This window comes from Sapajus apella, unplaced genomic scaffold (genome assembly GCF_009761245.1).
Source record: "Sapajus apella isolate SASKATOON/1434 unplaced genomic scaffold, GSC_monkey_1.0 scaffold7, whole genome shotgun sequence".
In the NCBI taxonomy this organism is placed as follows: Eukaryota; Metazoa; Chordata; class Mammalia; order Primates; family Cebidae; genus Sapajus; species Sapajus apella.
Window position 1 is genome coordinate 42,607,045 of NW_022436947.1, and position 21,110 is coordinate 42,628,154.

General features: G+C 37.5%; 1 protein-coding gene and 1 pseudogene across 5 annotated transcripts in view; both read right to left on the minus strand.

Annotated features, from left to right (window-relative positions):
- Positions 1 to 8,471, minus strand: part of HGF (hepatocyte growth factor) — a 73,573-nt gene extending 65,102 nt beyond the window's left edge. For 3 of the 5 annotated variants that reach the window (XM_032276445.1, XM_032276446.1, XM_032276444.1), the window contains exons 1-3: positions 8,310 to 8,471; positions 7,909 to 8,038; positions 743 to 908 (exon numbers count right to left, since the gene is read on the minus strand). In XM_032276445.1, coding sequence (XP_032132336.1) covers positions 743 to 908; positions 7,909 to 7,996 — 254 coding nt within the window. In that variant the 5' untranslated portion in view covers positions 7,997 to 8,038; positions 8,310 to 8,471. Of the gene's footprint in view, positions 1 to 742; positions 909 to 7,908; positions 8,235 to 8,309 lie in introns of those variants that run through there. The other 2 variants (XM_032276443.1, XM_032276447.1) reach the window with 2 other exon arrangements.
- A 1,336-nt stretch (positions 8,472 to 9,807) lies between these two features.
- On the minus strand, positions 9,808 to 10,815 carry LOC116549899 (annotated as a pseudogene).
- Between the last annotated feature and the right edge of the window lie 10,295 nt (positions 10,816 to 21,110).

Here is a 21,110-nt window from a genome sequence, read left to right on the forward strand (position 1 = left end):
CAGCAGGAGGTGGAGCTTACTGGCCTGCAGCTCACTCCTGCTGTGAGGTCTGGTTCTTAACAGGCTACAGACTAGTGGTGGGGGTGGGGAGGTAGAGGACCCCTGTAGTAAGGAATTCTTCCTTATGAGGTCACACAAGGACCGCCAAAAGACATGAAACTCTCCATTTAAGTCCCCTCATGCCGCTTTAAATTGCTCCATCAATTTTCACCTGAAACTTCATCATTGCTATCCTCTTCTTTTAAACAGCCTCTGCTGACACCAATCTCTCTAATTTTTAAACTAATTCTCTCAACACCTTTTATTTAAATCCCTTAAAGCAATGATATAATAAAGTTGCAGTAAGTTTTGGCTGCTGCCCAATTTCTGTTCTAAAAATTCCTCCATTTCTCTTGCAAGGAAAAGGAAAAGGTTACTCTGAATATTTTAAAATATTAGGGAGGTCAAAGCCAATTGAATTTCATTTTAGTTTCTCAAATTCAATTGTTCATGAGATGAGAAAGCAAATTCCATAACCGAAGCCACTGTGGATTGTAGAAGATAGCAGTTTTGCACTCTTACTCACTCAAGCTGTGCTTCCATAAACTGAGAGCTAAGTCTTCATTTGAATTGAGTTAAATCTAGAGTCAAACTTAAAATTTTATGATCAAATCACGTTGACTACAACACAAAATACACATGATTATAATGCGTGCATGCTATATTTGGAAAATTATTCTAGGAACAAAATGAAGTAACTTACTTGCAAGTGAATGGAAGTCCTCTATTCCTAGTACATCTATTAGCACATTCGTCTGCAGTATTCACTTTTTTGGTTTTTATCTTCAGTGATGGGTCTATTTTGATTAGGGTAGTCTTTGCTGACTTTTTAAATTCATGAATTGTATTTCTTCTTTTCTTATGTCCCTCTATTAAATACAAAATGTTTTAAAAAGTAAACATTGGAGAAATGTTTTTAAGGCTCATATATATTTTAGAAAATCCTTAGGGATCATCTACAAGAAAATTATTTTACCTGACAACATACTAGATTTCCCGGGATGAGGAGCAGAGTGAGGTAGGGAATAGTTAAGATAAAGAGAAGAATATGGGACTCAAGGAAAAACAAATAACTTGTCATGTAGAGTCACTCATTTACATTTTTTCAAATTAAGGCACTTTTAAAAATTAGGACAGAGTTCACACTAAAGAAATAAATAACATGATATTTTCCAAACATGAAAGCAAATATCAGTGCTAGAAACATATCATGTCATGCTTTATAATTAAACTTTTCATTTCTTTCTACAACTGGTCCTCTTGTACATTATAGTATTAATTAGATAAGCCAACACAAAGACAAGTGAGAAACTTCTCAGTAAAAAATGTACAGTGGACAAATTCTTCTGACCTACCCTTTAAAGTCTTTCATATGAATAATATTTTAGCCCCTCTCTCCTCATTTAGTACATAAATGTTTTTTGTGCTTTTGGACACTATTTCTTGATATCACTGAACTATTTGTCTTGAGATCAAGCCAAATGCTGTAAATCATATGTATGTAAAACTTCATCCTTTAATGTAGCAATATCATTTTTCTTCATGAAAATACAAGGCGCCTAGATAGCATGAGCCTCCTACTGAAAAACAGGACTAAAACATTTTGAAAGACTTAATCTTATGGATAACTTGAGTGTATCAAAAACTTGTTCTCTATAGTCTCAATTTGCCCAAAATAGCCCCAATCTTTTGGTGAACAGCATCTTCACAATGCAGATCAAAAATTTTAATGGAATGCAGCTATTGTGTAATAAGGATATATGTGCTTGTGCTCTTCTGCCTGTCAATTCTTTTTGAACATGCTTATACCAAATGCAGTCAGGATACATTCATTTTTAAGTCAAAGAAACCAAGAGAGAAGAAAATTAATTGACCACTTAGATCTCAGATTGGAAACCTAGCAGCCTGGCTTAAAAACCACCACTCTGAACCACTGACCATGCCATCTGTATCTAAGAATTGTTATTGTAGTGGCAATATGGCATGTAACATTTTCCTGAAAATTTGGTTTAGAGCTAGCAGTAAAGAAGAAATGTGAATAGTAGAGACGGAAATACATTACTGATCTGTGTCTGTGTTGAAATGTGTCAAAAAAGGAGAGTAACAATTTTGGTGCACAAAATTTGGAAATATGACTAGCAGAGTGAGGTACCGAGAACGCCATCATACTCTGTTTGTCAGCAACCACTGGCTCCAGTTGGTTTATGAGATAACCAGATGCTACTAATTAATGTCCATCCTAATTGAAGGCCGCAATAAATTAGAGAAAACACGATGTCCTCTAAGTTTCTGAATCTCCAAAATTCCACAGCACAATATCCAAAAGACTAATACTAATTCCTGCAATGATGCTTTCATTTTTAATTTTTCTTTGCCTTATAGGATAAAATGGCTATGGTACAACAGATACAGTTTAAAAGATATTTTAACATGAAAACAAAATCAAGCAAAAATCTGTCAACATGTTATCTATTGAGTGTAGACCAAATGCCTTGTATAACATTGGCAGAGAGATAATAATTCTGGCAATCTTATTGACTTGCCAAATGACTTTATTTAATTACCTGAAATGTTAACATCCCGATTTCTCAATCTAAAATATGAAAGCTATGTTAACTTTAAACTATTATGATTAGGTAAATATTTGAAAATCAGTTTGGATTTTTTAAAGTTATACAAAGTTTTAGTTTTGTTTTTGAAATGTTATCCTTCAATCTCTGGCATGAAGAAGAAACTTTTATTCTTCCAAGCAAAGAAGGCATAATTCATTTCAGATTTTGGTTCCTGTCACAGAACCATGTTAATAGGTGATAAGATTTTCTATTAAGAGTTTCTCCTTCCTTTGACCTTATTACACTATTTCTAAGGTGCTTTGAACTGCTTCATAGCATAATAGTTATATAATCTCCTATATTCATTTGAATGTTTCTTAAAAACAAACGACAGTTATTGATGAAAAAAAATCTGTGAAAACAACTGTTCACCAAAATAGAAGAATTTTATATACATATTTCTCAAACGAATTCTATTGACTAAAAATATAAAATTGCAGTTGGCCTGATGTATAATGTATGTAATATACATGTCTAAGTGTGAGGGAAAAGCATAAAAATAAATTCAAAAAGTCTAGGACAAACATTAAATGTGTCTTGTATTTTAATGCATCAAATGAAACAAAATCTCTGGTCAATGTTCTGTTTTTTTCTCAATGGCATGCAAAATGAAGGCAAGCTGTGAAGACAATTCTGGAGAGCAGAGGTCTCTGTGGAATTCCTGATTGTATTTAATTCTACAGATCCTCAGTTGTCCTATTGAAATGCGTTAATGTGTTGTTATACCTCATAAAAATAGTCTACACTTGCTTGCTGACAAATTTTCCAATCACTACTGTTCATCTAAAGATGAAAAAGCATTTTGCGAACCAAATCTATTATTTCCCTTTACTAGATAATAAATAGAAGCGAAAAGCTTGTCTGGGCTACAAAACTATCAGGGGCAATCGGAACCAGACACCAGAATTCTCTTCTCACTATTTTGTTCTCATGACATAGAAACTTTCCCTTTTAATTAAGTCATTTCTACTAAGCCAGTAACTAATTACTCAAAAATATGAAGTTGGAGCTAATTGTACATCATGTAATCCACACATCTATAAAATTAATTCCTTATTCAATAAAAGAAAAATTGAAAACAGCAGTCATTCAAAAACAGCATCTGAAAATAAAATTCCTTTGCTGAAAATAGTTTCAACATTCTCTTCCATATGTATTAACAACTGATGCTTGTTTTACTGAAAACAGTTAAAAGCCAAGCTTAATTTGGGAAGAAACTCAAAAATATCTTTGGATCAGATTTTTCCCTACTATTTTTTTTTGTGCGTGACTGTTAGTTGAAGTTTATAAACAAAATATTGAAATGAAATCAAAGGGTGAGAGATCACTACAAACTTGTCATGCTTTCCTGTGCTTTAAATTACAACTCCTTTTTCCTCTTCTCCCAGTATGGGAAAACATTCTGGAAGCTATATTTCCTGAAAAACCTGAAGTCCCTATTTTAGAGCTGAAGTCATTAGGATCCTAGTGAAAACCTATACACAAAAAGTAGGGTCAAATGTATCAAGGTGCTTGAAGAAAGACACATTTCTCCCTCTGGTCCCGGCACCTCACACTCATTTCTCTCAGTACCTCATATATTTTCTTCTCTGTGTGGACTAACCATTGACTTCAAAGGAAAATCATGCAAGGAAAGGATTTGCAGGGTGTGGAAAGAAGCAGGAATCTGGCTCCACATATTCTGAGAAACCTATCCACATGATTAGTGATTAACAGTTTGAAGTGGCAAGATGTTAAGATGAAAGTACACAAATAATGGAAGGGAATGGTTGGGACTGGAGATTGTAAACTCTCCAGAGCCCACAATTTCAAATAGAAGTCTACATTTTTATTGCTCTTATCTAGGACATAGATTTTGCAAGTTGACAATCATCTCCCCTTCTTTAGAGAAGGCAACAATATCACTAATAAAGACACCAAGAAGACAAGAGATTGTGTCAAACGTAAATCAAATGCTCGTATTTCACAAGCAGCAGCAGCATCTCTTCCAAGGGGATTTACAAAGGAAAGTGATGTTCAATGTGATTTGAGGAGCCTCCCTAGGTATGTTCTTCCTTCTTTCCAGTTCTTGTTTAAAGTTTTATTCTTCTAGAAGCCTCATCCTGGTCTCCACCTTCACTGTCTGTTTCTGCCTAAAACTCTCCTTTCACGCAGGAACTGAAGCAACCACACTGAAGTACAACTTCAATCAAGTATCTTTTCAACAAAAAGCTGCTCCCATGACATTCATTTGAAAGACCTCATGGTTGAGCATGACATTGAATCCTATCCATTCTACCTTATCTTACTTTTCCACTCACAGACAGCATTCTTCATCACACACCCAGTACTTCTGCCTCAAAAGCTTGCCTTCTGTTGCTGGGGTAGGGGAGGCAGGACCTTGCAGGGACATTCCTTATATTTATGAACCTCTGTACTTTGGGCCACTTACGTTCCTCTGCTAAGGTACTGACTTTTTTAACATCCGTCTTTTCATATTGACTTTAGTACCATATTACCCTTTAAGCTGGTTTGCTAGAAATGAACTCTCAAACTATAGTTCAAAGCATTTCTAACAGAGGGGTTTTTTAAATATATCACTTAACCAAATGATTTTTTAAAAACAAGTTTCAGTTGATTTCACTGTTGTTGACTTCAGTATAAATGAAAGAGGAAAAAACCAAAAGCACCACATAGTTCATTCACATAGATTTGGGTAGGAATCTCAGCTCTGTCCCTTAACTCACAAAGAAATAAGATAACAGGTCTTTGAGCCTCAGTTTCCTCAGGCAAAATGAGTCCAATAGTGCCAATCTTATTAGAATTAACTAAGATGTACTTTACTACTTGGTTCATGCTCAACAAATTTAAGTTCATTTCTCATTTGTTCATCTTTATATCCCCCACATACTCCTGAACATTAGGTGCTCACTTAATGCTTCGTTTGTCACCGAGGACTGGATATTTGTTCCCAATGTAGGTGGGAGTTAATGGAGGGTAATTCTATGTAGACTAACTTCTACAAACACGGCTTGGGCCCAGTATGTTGAATATTTCTTAAGAAGATTTTTTAAAAAGTATCTCCATAAGGTATTCTGTTCATAGCTGGTTGTCAGCTTTTTATAGTACATACTTCTTTTCTAACAATGTTTTATTTTACAATATGGACAAACATAAATTCATAGAATAAATAAAAAATTATAACCAAAGCTAGTAACAACAACAAAAGAAACCTCTAAATAGTCAATATTAAATAACATTTAAAAAAGAACAAATTTTATGTGTTCTAAAAGGCTAACCATGTTTTTCATTTTAGAGGTTATTAAAAAAAAACCTATCAAAATAAAACTGGCCACCTAAACAAAGGCGGACCCTCCTTTGATGACAATTTTAGAATTATCCACTTCAGGAATTATTCACAGCATATTTGTAATTCCCAACTGGACTCTCCTTGCCTGCCAGCACTCTTGGGCTGCATTCTGCCTGTACTCAGGAAACACAGTCATTTCTACATTAGGCAAAGTGAAATATAATTACAAATGTATGTCTCCTGCCAAAAGTTCATAATGCATGCCAAAAACAAATAGACACTGGCTATGGTTGATCTACTGTTTGGGTTTTCCACACTGCGTTCCCCTTGCATTAGCACAGATGAATTCAGGTAACCAGATTCTTCTTCAGAACAGTGAAATTTTAATCTTTGAAAATGAAAACCCTCAAGATATTAGCCATTATTTCGATTTATGCTCAAAATCCCCTAAAACAGCAGTCTTCTGTGAAGCAAATTTTTTTTTTTTGAGACAGTCTAGCTCTGTCGCTCAGGCTGGAGTGCAGTGGTCTGATCTTGGCTCACTGCAACCTCCATCTACTGGGTTGAAGCGATTCTCCTGCCTCAGCCTCCCAAGTGATTAGCTGGGATTACAGACACGTGCCACCATGCCAGCTAATTTTTTTGTATTTTTAGTAAAGATGGGATTTCACCATCTTAGCCAGGATGGTCTTGATCTCCTGACCTTGTGATCCACCCACCTCGGCCTCCCGAAGTGCTGGGACTACAGGCGTGAGCCACCGCATCCTGCCCTGTGAAGCAATTTTAACATGACACACCTCAAACATAATAACCTGCTTGATTTGAACTTACTTCTTTTTCACTGCTTCAGAAATCTTAGGTAAATGCTTTCAAAGTGACCCTTTTCCAAACAGTGTCATTTTCCAAAAGGGCCACTTCACAAAATAAAAGAAAAACAGGTGGGTTGAATGATTTCGTGTAGCAAATTCTTGAGGTTTTTAACCCTTGTAGCCTATCAGAAACTAGATCAGAGGTCTGATAAATTTCACATGTAACATCTCAAAAGATACTGCCAGTTCTCTTTTTTATATTGTAAAAAGGCCATGTCTCCATCTGGACACTTGTTCCATTCTTTTATTCCCCTGTGCCCACCCTTGATATTCACTGCCTTCTCCCGTTGGCACCCCAGCCACTACAATGATAATACAACCAAATACAGATGTTTCCTCTTGTCCTGATAACAAGAGAAACTTCCCAAAGCAGCAAATGAGGTCTCTAAACCTCCAGGCAATATGAACTTTCAAGCAACTCCTCCCCAACCGGCAAATCCAAGGGAGAAAGTGGGAGATGGAGAGGGGCAGTTCTGCAGCCTTAGTCAAAGTCTCCGTGCACTGCAGTTTCAAAAGGGCAGGCATCCACACCCAGAAAGAATAGGATCCTTAAACAGAGGCTTTCTCTTTCATTTTTATGATATGCAGATACTCAGAGTTTATTCTGCCTCCTCCAAATGAAAACCTGTACAAGGTCATAATTTGGCCCCGAATGTTGTCTAGGTGATGTGGAGTAGTGGATTATCATGAAAAATTGTCCTCTGGAAAAAGATGACTTCCTGCTGGACTGACCATCACTCTCCCCTCTTCAGACCAGACCCTCTCTTTAGCTTTAAACTTGTCCAGAGCAGCCAAGTTCAGCCAGTATTAGCACTTCCTTCCTATCCCATAATCCATAATTATTAGGCTAAATGGGACCAGACTTGGGTTGGAGGTGGAGGGCAGTTGAGGGAATGTTAATTATCATTTTAAATGCTATTCAAACAAAAAAAAATAGAATGTCAAAAGAAGGCATAATGAGAGCTTTTACAAACCTATGCTACATACTGAGTTCAGAAAGGATGCTGCGAATAGGGTAAAAAGAGAGTGTTAAAGGAATAGGGAAGGTTAGCCAGAGAGTTAAATGCTAATAATAATTATGAAGAAGAAGGAAACTAACCTGCATAGGGGATGGCGATGGGGAGCAGGAGGAGATGCAGGAGGACATGCTGCAGCAGCAGGGCTGGCAGGAGTTTGGTCACCCACATGGTGCTGCTGGACCGGCTGGCGGATCCCACTGGAGGAGATGCCTGGGTGAAAGAATCCTGTCCGGAGTCAGTGCCTAAAAGAGCCAGTCGGCTCTGAGCTGCTTTTTATTGCGATGAGCTAAGTTTGTTGTGTGATTAACTGGAAAGATCTAGGTCTGAACTCCCTCTTACGGTAAGAAACTGTTTAACAACAGCCCTTTACTCTCTTCCAGCCCCCTCCTTTCCTCACTCGCCCCCCTTCAACACCACCAAACAGATCCCACCCCCCCCTGCCCCGCCTCCCCCCAACCCTACGCTTAGGAAAGAAACTTACAAAGAAAAGGTCACCTGGCCTGAGGCCAGCTTCAATTTGGAAGCTGGAGCTCCAGATCCCAGTGGCTCCTATCCGAGTAAGGAAGGGAGGAGCAAGGCTGAGCCCAAAAGCTAAATCAAGGCACAGGCAGAGGACCAATTCGCTCAGTTTAAACAGGAAAATACATGTGTTTATATATCTGTTTGGAAAAAGAGGAAGGGGAAGCAGCATAAGAGGAAAGCGAAGAGCTGTCGTTCAACCAAATGTGCCCCAGCTCCTAATCTGTTTAGTTTCCCAGCTAGAGCAATCGAGGGATTCAAAACACTGACACAGTTTCCCTAGGGGTTTAGAGACCTGGTAGAGGAGGGAGGGGGGCCAGGGAGGAAAGCCCACGCAAGTCCAGCCCAGGTAGAAAGAGGTTAGGTAAGAAAAGGGTGTGGTATTGTGGGGCAAATTTAAGCAAGCGAAACAAAAGCACGCAGATTGTCAGACAAAAAAATTGCCCCTAGGCCGGGCGCGGTGGCTCAAGCCTGTAATCCCAGCACTTTGGGAGGCCGAGGCGGGTGGATCACAAGGTCAAGAGATCAAGACCATCCTTGTCAACATGGTGAAACCCCGTCTCTACTAAAACTACAAAAAATTAGCTGGGCATGGTGGCGCGTGCCTGTAGTCCCAGCTACTCAGGAGGCTGAGGCAGGAGAATTGCCTGAACCCAGGAGGCGGAGGTTGTGGTGAGCCGAGATCGCGCCATTGCACTCCAGCCTGGGTAACAAGAGCGAAACTCCGTCTCAAAAAAAAAAAAAAAAAAAAAAAAAAAAAAAAAAATTTGCCCCTCCCCCATCGCCTCGGAGCAGGCAGTTCTTTTTTTTTTTCCCCCAAACTATGGTAAACTCACAAAATACCATACATTTACCAAAAGTATATAAAAAAAACTTGTCTGATTAATCTGACTTTTTAAGAGAAATTCCAAGAAATAGTCATTGTCCACTGCCTGTCACTGACAGGTAAATATACCATGTGTCTTGTACAGGCGCACGTGTGCACAACACATATTCACGCATGTTGGTGTGTACATATGCATGCACTGGCTAGGACAGACTTTCACTGGAAATCCCTCAAGCTGTTTGAACTCACGAGTATTGAATACGCCTCTCTTTTCCTGCTTCATCCGCCTGCACACGACAGTTTCCCAAAGTCTAAGTGAAAGGATGAAGAGCTTGTATCAGGTGAAGGGGACTCCTAGGTCTCAAATCTTTGTGAGATCATTGCCCAGACCCCTCAATTGATTCAGAGAATTTGTCTTTGCACCCCAAGGTGGATGCTCTGGTAACTTTAGGGAAGAGCTTGCTTTATTTCTCTTTCTTCTCCCCCTTCGCCCCCCCAAACCCCCCCCCCCCCCCACCAAGGATGAGTGTTTTTATTGGCATTGGGACTGGAAACTCTATAGGGGCTTCTGGTTTCTGGGCTGTAGGTTTGGGTGTAGAGTCTTAAGTCAAAGGCCGAGGACTAGGGCAGGGTATCAGAGGGTGATGGCATCCTCGTACAGGGACAGCAGCAGCAGGACAGTCCAGCCGCCCCGCAGGCCCACGATGCACAGCAGAAATAAGAGCCAGGACGGCGGGTCCCGCACTTTCAACATGACCGGGAGCGTGTCGCAGAGCCCCAGGTAGAGGAACAGGCCCGTGGCAACCGCCAGGATCCAGACCTTGCTCTCCTTGCCGACTCCGATCGCGAGTGCCATGTGGAGACCAGCGAAGGCCAGGTTCAGCAGCAGCGCTTGGCGCATGGACAGCCCCGCGTGCAGCAAGGCCGCGAAGTCCCCCAGCCCAGCGAGGCGGCCAGCCGGTCTTCCAGGAGGACGCGAAGGCAGCGCCACGGCCAGCCCAGCCGCGAAGTTGTGCACGGCGTCGCCCAGCCGCATCACAGAGGCAGCAGCCTCAACTCTGGGCTCAGTCTTCTGGGCTCAGGGTGCAGCAGCTCCGGGCTCTCCTCCGCCACCAGATCTACGCTTTGTTTCTGCTGGATGCTGAGGGATACCTGCCCCTGTGTCTCTCTCAGATGGATATTAGCAGGGAACTGTGCCCCTGTCCACAGAGGAAGGGAAAGTGGGCCGAATGTGGGAATGACCGGCGCAACGTGTAGCTGTGCAGAATGATTGTGGGGCAGAACTCAAAGACATCCACGGAACAGCCTTCCCTCCACATACGGCCTTCATTCGTCCTCCTCCAGCTCCCCCAGCCCCACTTTCAGGGAAAAACAATCTGCCTGATAAGTCCCTGAGGCTGTGAGATATCTAGAGATGCTAGAGATTAAGATAGTTCTATTTTATATAACCCGCTTCTGTTGCTAACCTATCTCTTTTAGCCTTTGCTAAAAGATTTTTTCCTCCTGACTTAAAAATCCTTTGTCGGCCTCTCTCTGGTGTCCCCAGGATCCATTTTACTTTCTTTTTACTGTTCATCAGACTTTTTGGAAAATTTCAGTTCTATGTATTACCTGACTGTGACGCTGAATTGCTCCGCTGCATCTCTTGTACTTTATTAGGGTGTAGGGCTCAGAAAACGATACCCCAAATGAAGGCCTCAGAAGCAGATCTGTCTGATCTCCTGCCCTCCAGTCTCTGGCCCTTCATTCTCCCCCAAGACAAGCCGTAGAAACTAGAATTCCTCTTTCCCAAGGTGGCTCCTAGAAACCAGAATCCTTTTTCCCAAACCAGTCATAAAACCTAAACATGATACTCTAACACCTCAACTTTCTGTGTGAAATCTGGCCATAAAGACGTTATCTGACCTACCTTGTTTGATCGTGGCTCATAAGAGCCCATTCCAGAGAGGGTTCTGCCCCGTACTCAGAAGGAATGAATGCTGCAGAGAGATATCAGGAAGACCCTTATCTTCTAGGTGTCCCCACTCAGTCTGTTAGCATGAGGTCATACTCCTTTTGACCAGTTGTATTTCTCCACACCTGCCCACACTTTGTTGAACCTAAGCATAAAAATGGACAATTTGTTTTGTAGCTTTGGATCTTTTTCCAAAGGCTCTCATGTTGGGTAAAATTATGATCAAATAAATTTGTATGCCTTTTCTCCTATGGATCTGCCTGTTGTCAGTAATTTTTTAGCAAACCTTCAGAGAGCAATGGAATTTTTTTCCCTTGGCCCAACAAGGGATTAAAGCTGTTTTTAAAAGAAGCTAGAGTAGGTAAGGAAGGAAAAAGAACAGTGTTTCTATTTATTATTTTTTTCTCTCCAAAAAACTAGAGTCAGGGATGTAAATTATTGTTATAAGTTTGGGGCAAAATTAATCTAGGATAAGGGGTTTAGGACATTGGAAAATTGAAGAAACTTATTTATTAGGTTACATTTTTTCACAACTTTTTTACTGTCACATTAAATATTTTAAATACAACTTAAAACCTACATAATTTATATATTCACATTTCTTTTTGACAAAAATTATTTGATCTTTCTTTACTGAAATCGTCACTAATATACACTGAGCTTTTAATATATACTAAGCATCACACTAAGTACCATTGAAAATTATTTAATCCTTACAATAAGTTTAAGAAAGATTATTAAAATTATTATTTTACAGTTAAGGAAACATAGCTTGTTATTTTTATTCTTAAATAATTTGCCCAAGATCCCAAAGTAATATTCATGTGTCAGATTCAGATTAATCGTACCCCAAAGAATGGTACAAATATATTTTTTAAACCTCACAAGAGGAATCACATGTTCCAGAGTATAATCACCAAAATAAGTCTGAGGCTGGATATATAGGAGATGCTCCACAATAATTTATAAAATAAATCAGTACATAATTGTAAATCTCTCAAAACTGTAATGAAACATTCAAATGAAATTCTAATTTTGCTATTACTTTAGCCTATTTTGAAAACACATTCTCTTTGTTCTTTCTACATCATACAATGTTTTTTCCCATCATCTAATACTTGCCTTACATAGGTATACCTCATTTTATTGCCCTTTACTGTATTATACTTCACAGATAAGGTGTTTTCACAGATGGAAGTTTTGTGGCATCCTTGAATTGAGCAAGTCTGTTGGTGCCGTTTTTCCAACAGCCTGTGCTCACTTTATATCTCCGTGTCACATTTTGGTAATTCTTGCAACATTTCACATTTTTCATTATTTATTTTACATGATGATCTGTGATCAGTGATCTTTGATGTTACTGTTATAATTGTTTTAGGGTACCACAAGCCACAACCCAAAGTTAATCCATTAACGTGTGTATTCTGACTACTCCACTGACCAGCCGTTCATCCACCTCTCTCTCCCTGCCCTCAGCCTATTCCCTAAAACACAGCATTATTGAAATTAGGCCAATTGATAGCCCTGCAATGACCTCTAAGCATTCAAGTGAAACGAATAGCTGCCTGTCTCTTCCTTGAATTCAAAAGCTAGAAATAATTAAGCTTTTGGGGAAAGTCATGCCCAAAGATGAGTTAGGTCAAAAGCCAGTTCTCTCGCACCAAACAGCCAAGTTGCGAATGCAAAATAAAAGTTCTTGTAGAAAATTAGAACTGCTACTCCAGTGAACACACAAAGGATGAGAGAGCAGAACAACCTTATTCCTGATATGCAGAAAATTTGAGGAGTCTGGACAGAAGATCAAACCAGCTGAAATATTTCCTTAAACCAAAGCCTAATCCACAGCAAGGCTGTGAACATCAAGCAAGTCCCTTGATCAGCAAAAAGGACTCACTGAAGGCTCATATGGTCATTAGCATTTTTTAGCAATAAGGTGTTTTTAATTTAAGATTGAACATTTTTAAACATAGTGCTATTACACACTTAATAGTCTGCTTTATAACTTTTATATGCACTGGGAAACAAACAAAAAATCATGTGACTTGCTTTATTGCGATTTTTGCTTGATCACAGTTGTCCGAAACCAGAGAAGTATTATCTCCAGGGTATGCCGGTACTTCTTAGGTGTTAAACAGTTTGTATAAATCCTCAAAAAGTTGTGTCTGAAAAGTTTTTGATAAAATAACTTGTAAAGAGATTACTTAAAATACTACATTTTGCATAAATACTTAAATACTAGATGGATACTTATTACCCTATAATATCATTTTAAATCTGAGGTTTCTAGTATCTCATGGATACTAGATGGATTTAATGGAAAAGCCTGTATTACTGTACTTTTTTAAAGGCTGCTGCTTTAACATAGTATCTTTCCTTGTCTTAAGCCCATGTTTGTCAACCACAAGTGATGTTTGTAAAAAACATGGGGAATAAGCTGACATGACCTTATGATCTGCAGATTACTAATGAGTTTTGTGGTCTTGAACTGCTCATTTTGTTTACTAAACACCTGTGATTACTAATGAGTTTTATGTTCTTGAACTGTCATTTGTTTATTAGATGTCTGTCACATGCCAGGTGCTATTCTGTTTCCTGCTACCACTCATATAGAGGCTCAGCTTAGTCATATGCCTGCTTTCAAATCCCAGCTGAGTCAGTTACAAAACAATTACAAATTCAGAAAGCTAATTTATCACCCTAATGCCTCAGTTTCCCTATCACCAAAATGGGGCCTTATGTGTCAGGTGCTGTGCTAAACACTTCATATATATTATCTCACTTGCCCTTACACTGTGCCTCAGGAAAAAAAAAAAGTTATATGTATCTAAGAGGTATATTTATTGTTGTCATTGACTTACAGATGATGAAACCAACATTTAAAGACGGTAACTTGGTTTAGGTTAAACTGTTAATGAAATGTGATTTCAAGACACCAGCTATCCAGGTATCAAATCACTGCTCTCAAACACTGTATCACATTAAAAGAGATTCAGATTAAGAAATTTCCAGCATTCCTTCTATCTTTAAAATTAGATTATTCTACTTCTCTGAATTCTTTAGTGGTCACTATACTTCTATACAGTACTTATCTTACACACCTATGAAGGAAGCACTTATGTTATTTTTGATATTGCTTATTTTTCCTACACAAGCATATCTTTTCATTCTTTCCTTGCGTGTCGATTCTACCCTCTAAATGGTCATTTTTTATCTTTAGATGTCACCACTGAATATGTTGACTACCTTTAATGTAGGAAATAATATGAAATTTATTACAATTTAATCAGACAAAAACCACTTAAAACACGTGAAGTAGAAACTAAAATCTGTATGACACAAGCAAGCATGATGACACATTTATTTGCAAAATTATTGAAAAGAGGACACAACATCTATGCAGACACCTAGACCTGTGATATCTAATATGGCAGCTATAAGCCACATGTTCCTATATAAATTTAAAATGAAATTAATTAAAACTAAACTTCCTCTGTTGTGTTTAGTAGTCACACTCATGTGGTTGGTGGCTCCTGTGGTAGATAATGCAGATATAAAATATGTCCATCATTGCAGAAAGCTATATTAGATAATGTTGATCTAGTTTAAGTTGATTGATGTAAATATCTAAATGTGATTATGGGTAAAGCAAGATAATGACTATTAAAGGTGTAGCTTTTAAAGATACTAAAATGTTATCTGTATGTTGGTGGCACTTTAGTTTGAATCCCCCACTTTCTTTCTACCAGCATTTTCCATGAACAAGGATAACAGGACTTTTATTATTTTGTCTTTTGAACACAAGGTAACACTGACAGAAGATAGCTCCTCGTTCAGAGAATATTTCAAGCACATACCACAGGCACAATCCTGGAGAAAATGATTTTAAAAAGTGTTTTAAAATAGTTATGTCTAACAAAACACCTGTCTACTAAGAAATGTGAATCAATCTATATAGTCAAGTATAGAGTCTCTGGGAATTTGGTGAGTCTTTGTCCATTACATAATAAAAATGACCTAATTGAAAGCAACTGACAGGGTTTTAGTACACATTATAGACTTAATCTAAATGTTTTATTTTTATTAATTCACCATTGATTAACCACTAAAAGGACTCTAATGGTTACTCAGTCAAATCATCGTCTCAACCACTCAATCATGACTTTGCCATACTTCCAGGAAATCTGTTGCAGAATTTGTAATGAGACCACAAAACAACATCCAGGAACATGACAGTAACAGTCAAAGTACATCATCACAAGGTAGGAATTTTCATGTGTCTAAAAATAGCAGGGCTATTTTTTTCCTCTAGAAGTATGCCATATATACTTAGACAGCATTTTTATATTGTTCACTATGACTATAAAACAATAGCAGACTGCATATTAAAATACATTCTTCTCAAACCAAAAAGACTGTCATGACTTGAGCTGTGTTTTGCCTTTTGGGAGTAAAGAGAGGATAGGTGTTGAGAACACCAGGAAATCTGAGCTAAAACTAAACTCTGATGCTGCATTTTCAGTTTTCTTTTCTGAGCCACGAGGGGCCATTTTCTGAATCCAGGGGGCCTTGTTAACTAACACTCATCACCTTGTGCTTAGAGGCCAGCTTTTATGTATTTCCAGGTGTTGGCTGCTTTGTTAAATCTGGAGTGCCCCCAAACTTATAAAGCCTAAGCACTCCACACCTGGTATGTTGGACACTGGCATATTAGTAAAATGCATGAATTGGAGGAATCTATTTCTTCTTTCCCAGTTTAGAATCCAACCATTTAAAATCATTAGTGTAAGAAAATGAGAATATTCACAATAAGGTACTTTTCAAAGTAACTGTTTAATCCATTTATTTTGCATCTTAAAAGCCATGTAATAAAACTGAGGTTTCCCTTTTACTATATGTACATGTTGCATGTTTATTGTGGTCCTGGGGATATCTGAGGGCAATTCCACTTACCAGATGGCACTCAATACCAGGAATTACATTTCAAACCTGGGAGCCTGGGAGAAAAAGGCTCCACCTGGTGGAACACTGCTTTTTTTTTTCTGAGGGTTGGAGAGCAGTGTTTGTTTCTTTATACTGTATACCAGTCATCTGATGGCCTTCTTAAGAATTACTTAAAGAGTTATTTAGCTAATGCTATGATAGCAAGGCCCCTATGATATATTAATCTTGTGACATTTAAATGACTGAATTTATATCTAGTTTATGCTTAATAAGATAGTATGCTTTAAGTTTTTTAAGAAGTTTCTATTTAAATTTCTGAACTATGAGCCTGGCAATCCTCATTTGATATGAGAGGGTCCTTGGCAGACTTCTTACCGCTTTCAAATTTGTGAGGATTTGCAGTCACTGGACTCCTGGAGACTTGATGGAGCTAAGAGACAATCAAATCCACCAGAATCCTTGCTTTTTCTAGCCTTGGAACATAGGATGTGAGAAGGCAAATTCATACTTCCTGAAATTGCCTATATTCTTTAATTATTTAATCTTGTTTTATTTATATATTTTTAAACTCACAATAATGAATATAGCAAAATTATGAAAAATAGTAGGTGTAAAGGACAGATGAAGTATGTTGCTCAATGCTTTAATCTGGTTCTAAATGAAGAGACTAGAAGGAAGAAACATATTGCTAGAATGAGCCTAGTGTCCTCATGCTGCAACTCAAAAACAGAATTATGCCTTGTGTATTGAATACGTGATGACATTTAGCAGAACACCCACTATGGAGAGCACCAGATTATAGCTATCCTTAAACTTGTTGTTTGCTTTGCCCTGATAAAAGAAAAAAATGTTCATAGACCTTTCTCAGTCTCTTTTGTATGGTTAATTTATTTGCTTGTTTTACGTGAATAAGAAAGGTTGCATATGGCTTTTTCTTTTGAGAGTTAAACAAGTGAATCTCTTTTCAGCTATCTTTGTCCAGCCCCAAAATGCTGTATTTATCCTAGCATTTCTCACATTTAAAGGTGCACTAATATTTTTCTATAGTTTGTTTCTGTCCTTTTCCTAAGAGACAACCTTTTACCTCTCCAAAGTGCTATTACATCTTATGGCTATTTAGCATAGTCCTGAATATTATTTATCAGAAAAAACTGTGTCTTGTTTTATTTTTAATTCAGAATTTCTGTACAATATACAGCTTGAATACCCTACCAATTAAGATTTCTTGTTAGGGATTTATTTATTTTCTTCCTAATGTACACAATGAGATAGCACAGTATAGACCAGCTGGTTGAAGTCTTAATTATACCACTTACTAACTGAGCAAACCTGGACAAATTAATTTACTGTATTAATCTGAAAAATGATTATAATAAGAGTTCTGGCAGTTATTTACATGTGAATTATAGTGAAGTCACATGTAAATTTCATGTGAATTATAGTTATGTGAATTATAGTGATGATTAGAGAATAAACATGCAAAACCCAGATGATGTATTTAGGAACACAATACAACTTTATTACTAGTCTTATTAGTACTGAATCATTTAAGATAGTCTCTGAGTCATTTGCTATCTCAAACAAAAAATACCTAAATTAAAATGCAGAGTGAAGACATGATCTTGGCATAATGATATTAGAAAATGCCTTAGTGTTTAACAGTTATATAATCCAAAGTATCTGTTAATATTTTATAATAAGTCTTAAGTGAAACTGAACATGAATTTAAGTTTGCTGCATGCATTCATGTATTAACTAATGTAGGGAAGTAGAAGCCACAGAATTCCATGTCATACAATATTGCTAATGAAAACTTTCTATTTAAGTAAAATAATTTGCTGTTTTAAAATGTAAAAAGTTTTGAGCATGCTTAAGTTTGCATTGGCATCATTTCTTGATAAATGTCATAAAAATAATTTTCTTGAAGTTCCTTAAAGGCTATATAGCACTCAGGAACTAACAGTATTTGTGTTTTATACCATTAAATTAGTAAAAAGAGAATAAATACCATCATGCTCTGTCCAAAAGATTCTTATTGACTCAACTTCTCAATTTTGTTAATAAAATGTTAACTGAATTTTCCTAAAAGAACTCAAGCTAGCCACTCATTCTGTTAATAGAGTACATGATTCACTATATATTGTCCCCCTTCGGAGCTAGAGCCTGTAGCAGTGTCTGGCATATCTTAGTGACTACCAAAAGAGATTTAGTAGTCACTAAGTAGGCTTTAATTGTTTTCACCTAATATATTCAAAGTGTTTGACATTTGTATCCTAACAGCATTGCAAGGCCAGCACAGTGGCTCATACCTGTAATCCCAGCAATTTCAGAGGCCAAGGTGGGTGGATTATTTGAGCACAGAAGTTTGAGACCATCCTGGGCAACTTGGCAAAACCTCATTTCTACAAAAAAATACAAAAATTAGATAAGCGTGGTGGTATGCATCTGTGATCCCAGCTACTCAGGAGGCTGAGGTGGGAGGATCCTGTGAGCCCAGGTGGTTTCGGCTGCAGTGAGCCATGGATCACACCACCTCACTCCAACCTGGGCAACAGAGTGAGACCCTGTCTGAAAACAAACAAACAAAAAAAAAAACAAAAAAGAAACCAAGGTAATAGTAAATTCACTAATTTCTTTCACACAGACACTATATACATAGACACACATCTGTATATACATGTATACATACACACACATTCACAAGAAAGCATAAGTAAAATCTGTTCATAAAAACCACTATGAATTACTCCAAGTCAGTTTACCATTTAGTAGACTGCAAGATTTATGTGACTCAAGGTCTGTCAATTTACAATAATAGAAACTGAAACTGAGAGCAGACTTCTACTTTTCCAACTGTCAAAGATCCCCACTCTCTGATACATATTTTTACACATAAATTTAGGTCAAAACCTAAGATCTGTGCCTATTGGCACTGTATTGAGATTGTGTTAAACTCTAATAAATAGCGTTCTAAATAGTATATGATTTGTAATAGCAAAACTTCTGAGCAATATATTAACATGTATTGACACTAGAATTTATGATTAATAATTGTAACACCATTCGTTCATGCATTTATAAGGACATACTTTTAAGTTCTTTTTGAAACATTTATTTTTAGAGACGGAGTCTTGTTACGTTACCTAGGCTGGAGTACACTAGTTTTTCACAGGCACCATCATGGCACACTATAGCCTCAAACTCCTGGGCTCAAGCAATCCTCCTGCCTCTGCCTCCAGAGAGCTGGGACTACATGCACCTGCCACTTCACCCAGCAGTTTATAAGTTCTAAACTAAATCTTCAAATCTTTTGACTTAAAATAATTAGATAATACTGTGCCAAAAACAAGTCATGTGGATTCGTGTATGAGTGATGTCCCTTTCCATAAACCTAAAAGCCTTTTTCTTATATCATCTTTATTGCTTTATACATCTATTTATTTGTGGATTAAAAATATTTATAAGGTATTCTCTAAGTACGAAAGATACCATAGTGATTTTATATGTTGTGGTAGGCAGAATAATGTTTCCCAAAGATGCCCTTGTCCTAATCCCTAGAACTAGTGATACCTTACATAGCAAAAAGGACTTTGTATATGTGGTTAAGATTAAGAACTTCGAGATGGGAGATTATCTTGGTTTATCCAAGTAGGTCCATCAAATGAATACTTTAATTCAGAGAACCTTTCCCAGCTGTGCTCAGAGACAGCTGTGCTGTCTGAATAAGGGTCAGAGGAATGCAGTGTTGCTGATTTTGTAGATGGAAAAAGGAGGCCAGAAGATAAAAAATATGGGCAGCCTCTAGAAGCTAAAAAAGTCAAGAAAACTGATTCTCTCATGGAGTCTCCAGAAATAAACACTGCCCTGCTGTCACCTTGATTTTATTCCAGTAAGATGTATATCAGACTTCAGAGGTACAATAGCAAAGACAATAGAGTTTTGCTGCTTTAAAGCCAAGTTTTTTGTAATTTGTTACATCAGCCTAATATCTAAGTACATTTTACTTCTCTGAATGCTTTGTAAACTCTTCAAAGGTAGTAATTCTTATATTTCATTGTATCTTTCCAAATTACCTATTTCTATGCTTTGCACTTAGTAAGTATTAAAGGAAGTCTCTGAATGATTGCTGTAATAAGGAAGGTTTGTTTTTTTAAGAAACTATTTGTATTGATTAGGTTATGATGATAATCTTAACCTCACAGTGGGTTTTGCCTTACCCTGTGCAATGATGCATCAACTGATCTTTGAGAGAAACATTTTGCAATGTACTGTTTATTCAAGTAATCAGGAGAAAGCACAAATATTACACTTGACTTTGCAGGAAGATTAGCAAACAATAGTGCTGTTTTGAAAGACAGAGATCTGTATCTTTGAAAAGGGAAGTTGCAAAACTGTCTTTTCCTTTATCTATTCAGATTCCTTAGAAAGGAGGATTTTACAACTAGTATTATCCTTGTTGGAGACTCTTTTATATGGCTGGCACTCCTCCAGTCCAAATTTATCTGATGCCCTAAGTCTTCCCAGAGCCTCGTCTGCGATGCCAATCCAAAGTTTTTGTGCAAAATGTAACTGAAAATGTTGATGTAGCAGTGCAGAAACTTGCCAAATAATTTATTAAGAAGTAGCAGAAAAATAGTTACAGAAATTGCACAAAGTTCATCAAGAAGATGATTTTTGCTAAAAATCCTGGCTATATCCTCCAGAACCTATGGGTATAAAGTGGGTAGTTGGAAGTATGTTTATTCCTGCCCCTCTTACCTTTTTAGCTCATTTACTATAACTTGGATGACTCTTGTATTTACACATCTCATTACATACATAAATCATACGTTAAAACTGACTCCAATTCTTGCACCTGCTGGGAAATCACATTAATAATCATTGAGTGCCCAACGTACTAATAGATATAAAGTCATTCAGAGAAATAGGAGACAACTTCCCCACCGAAAGGAGGAATTATCTTCCACCAATAAGCCTAACAATAACCTGAGTAGTGCCACTAGAGATTTTATATAATATATATTTAAAGTTATTTCATGTGT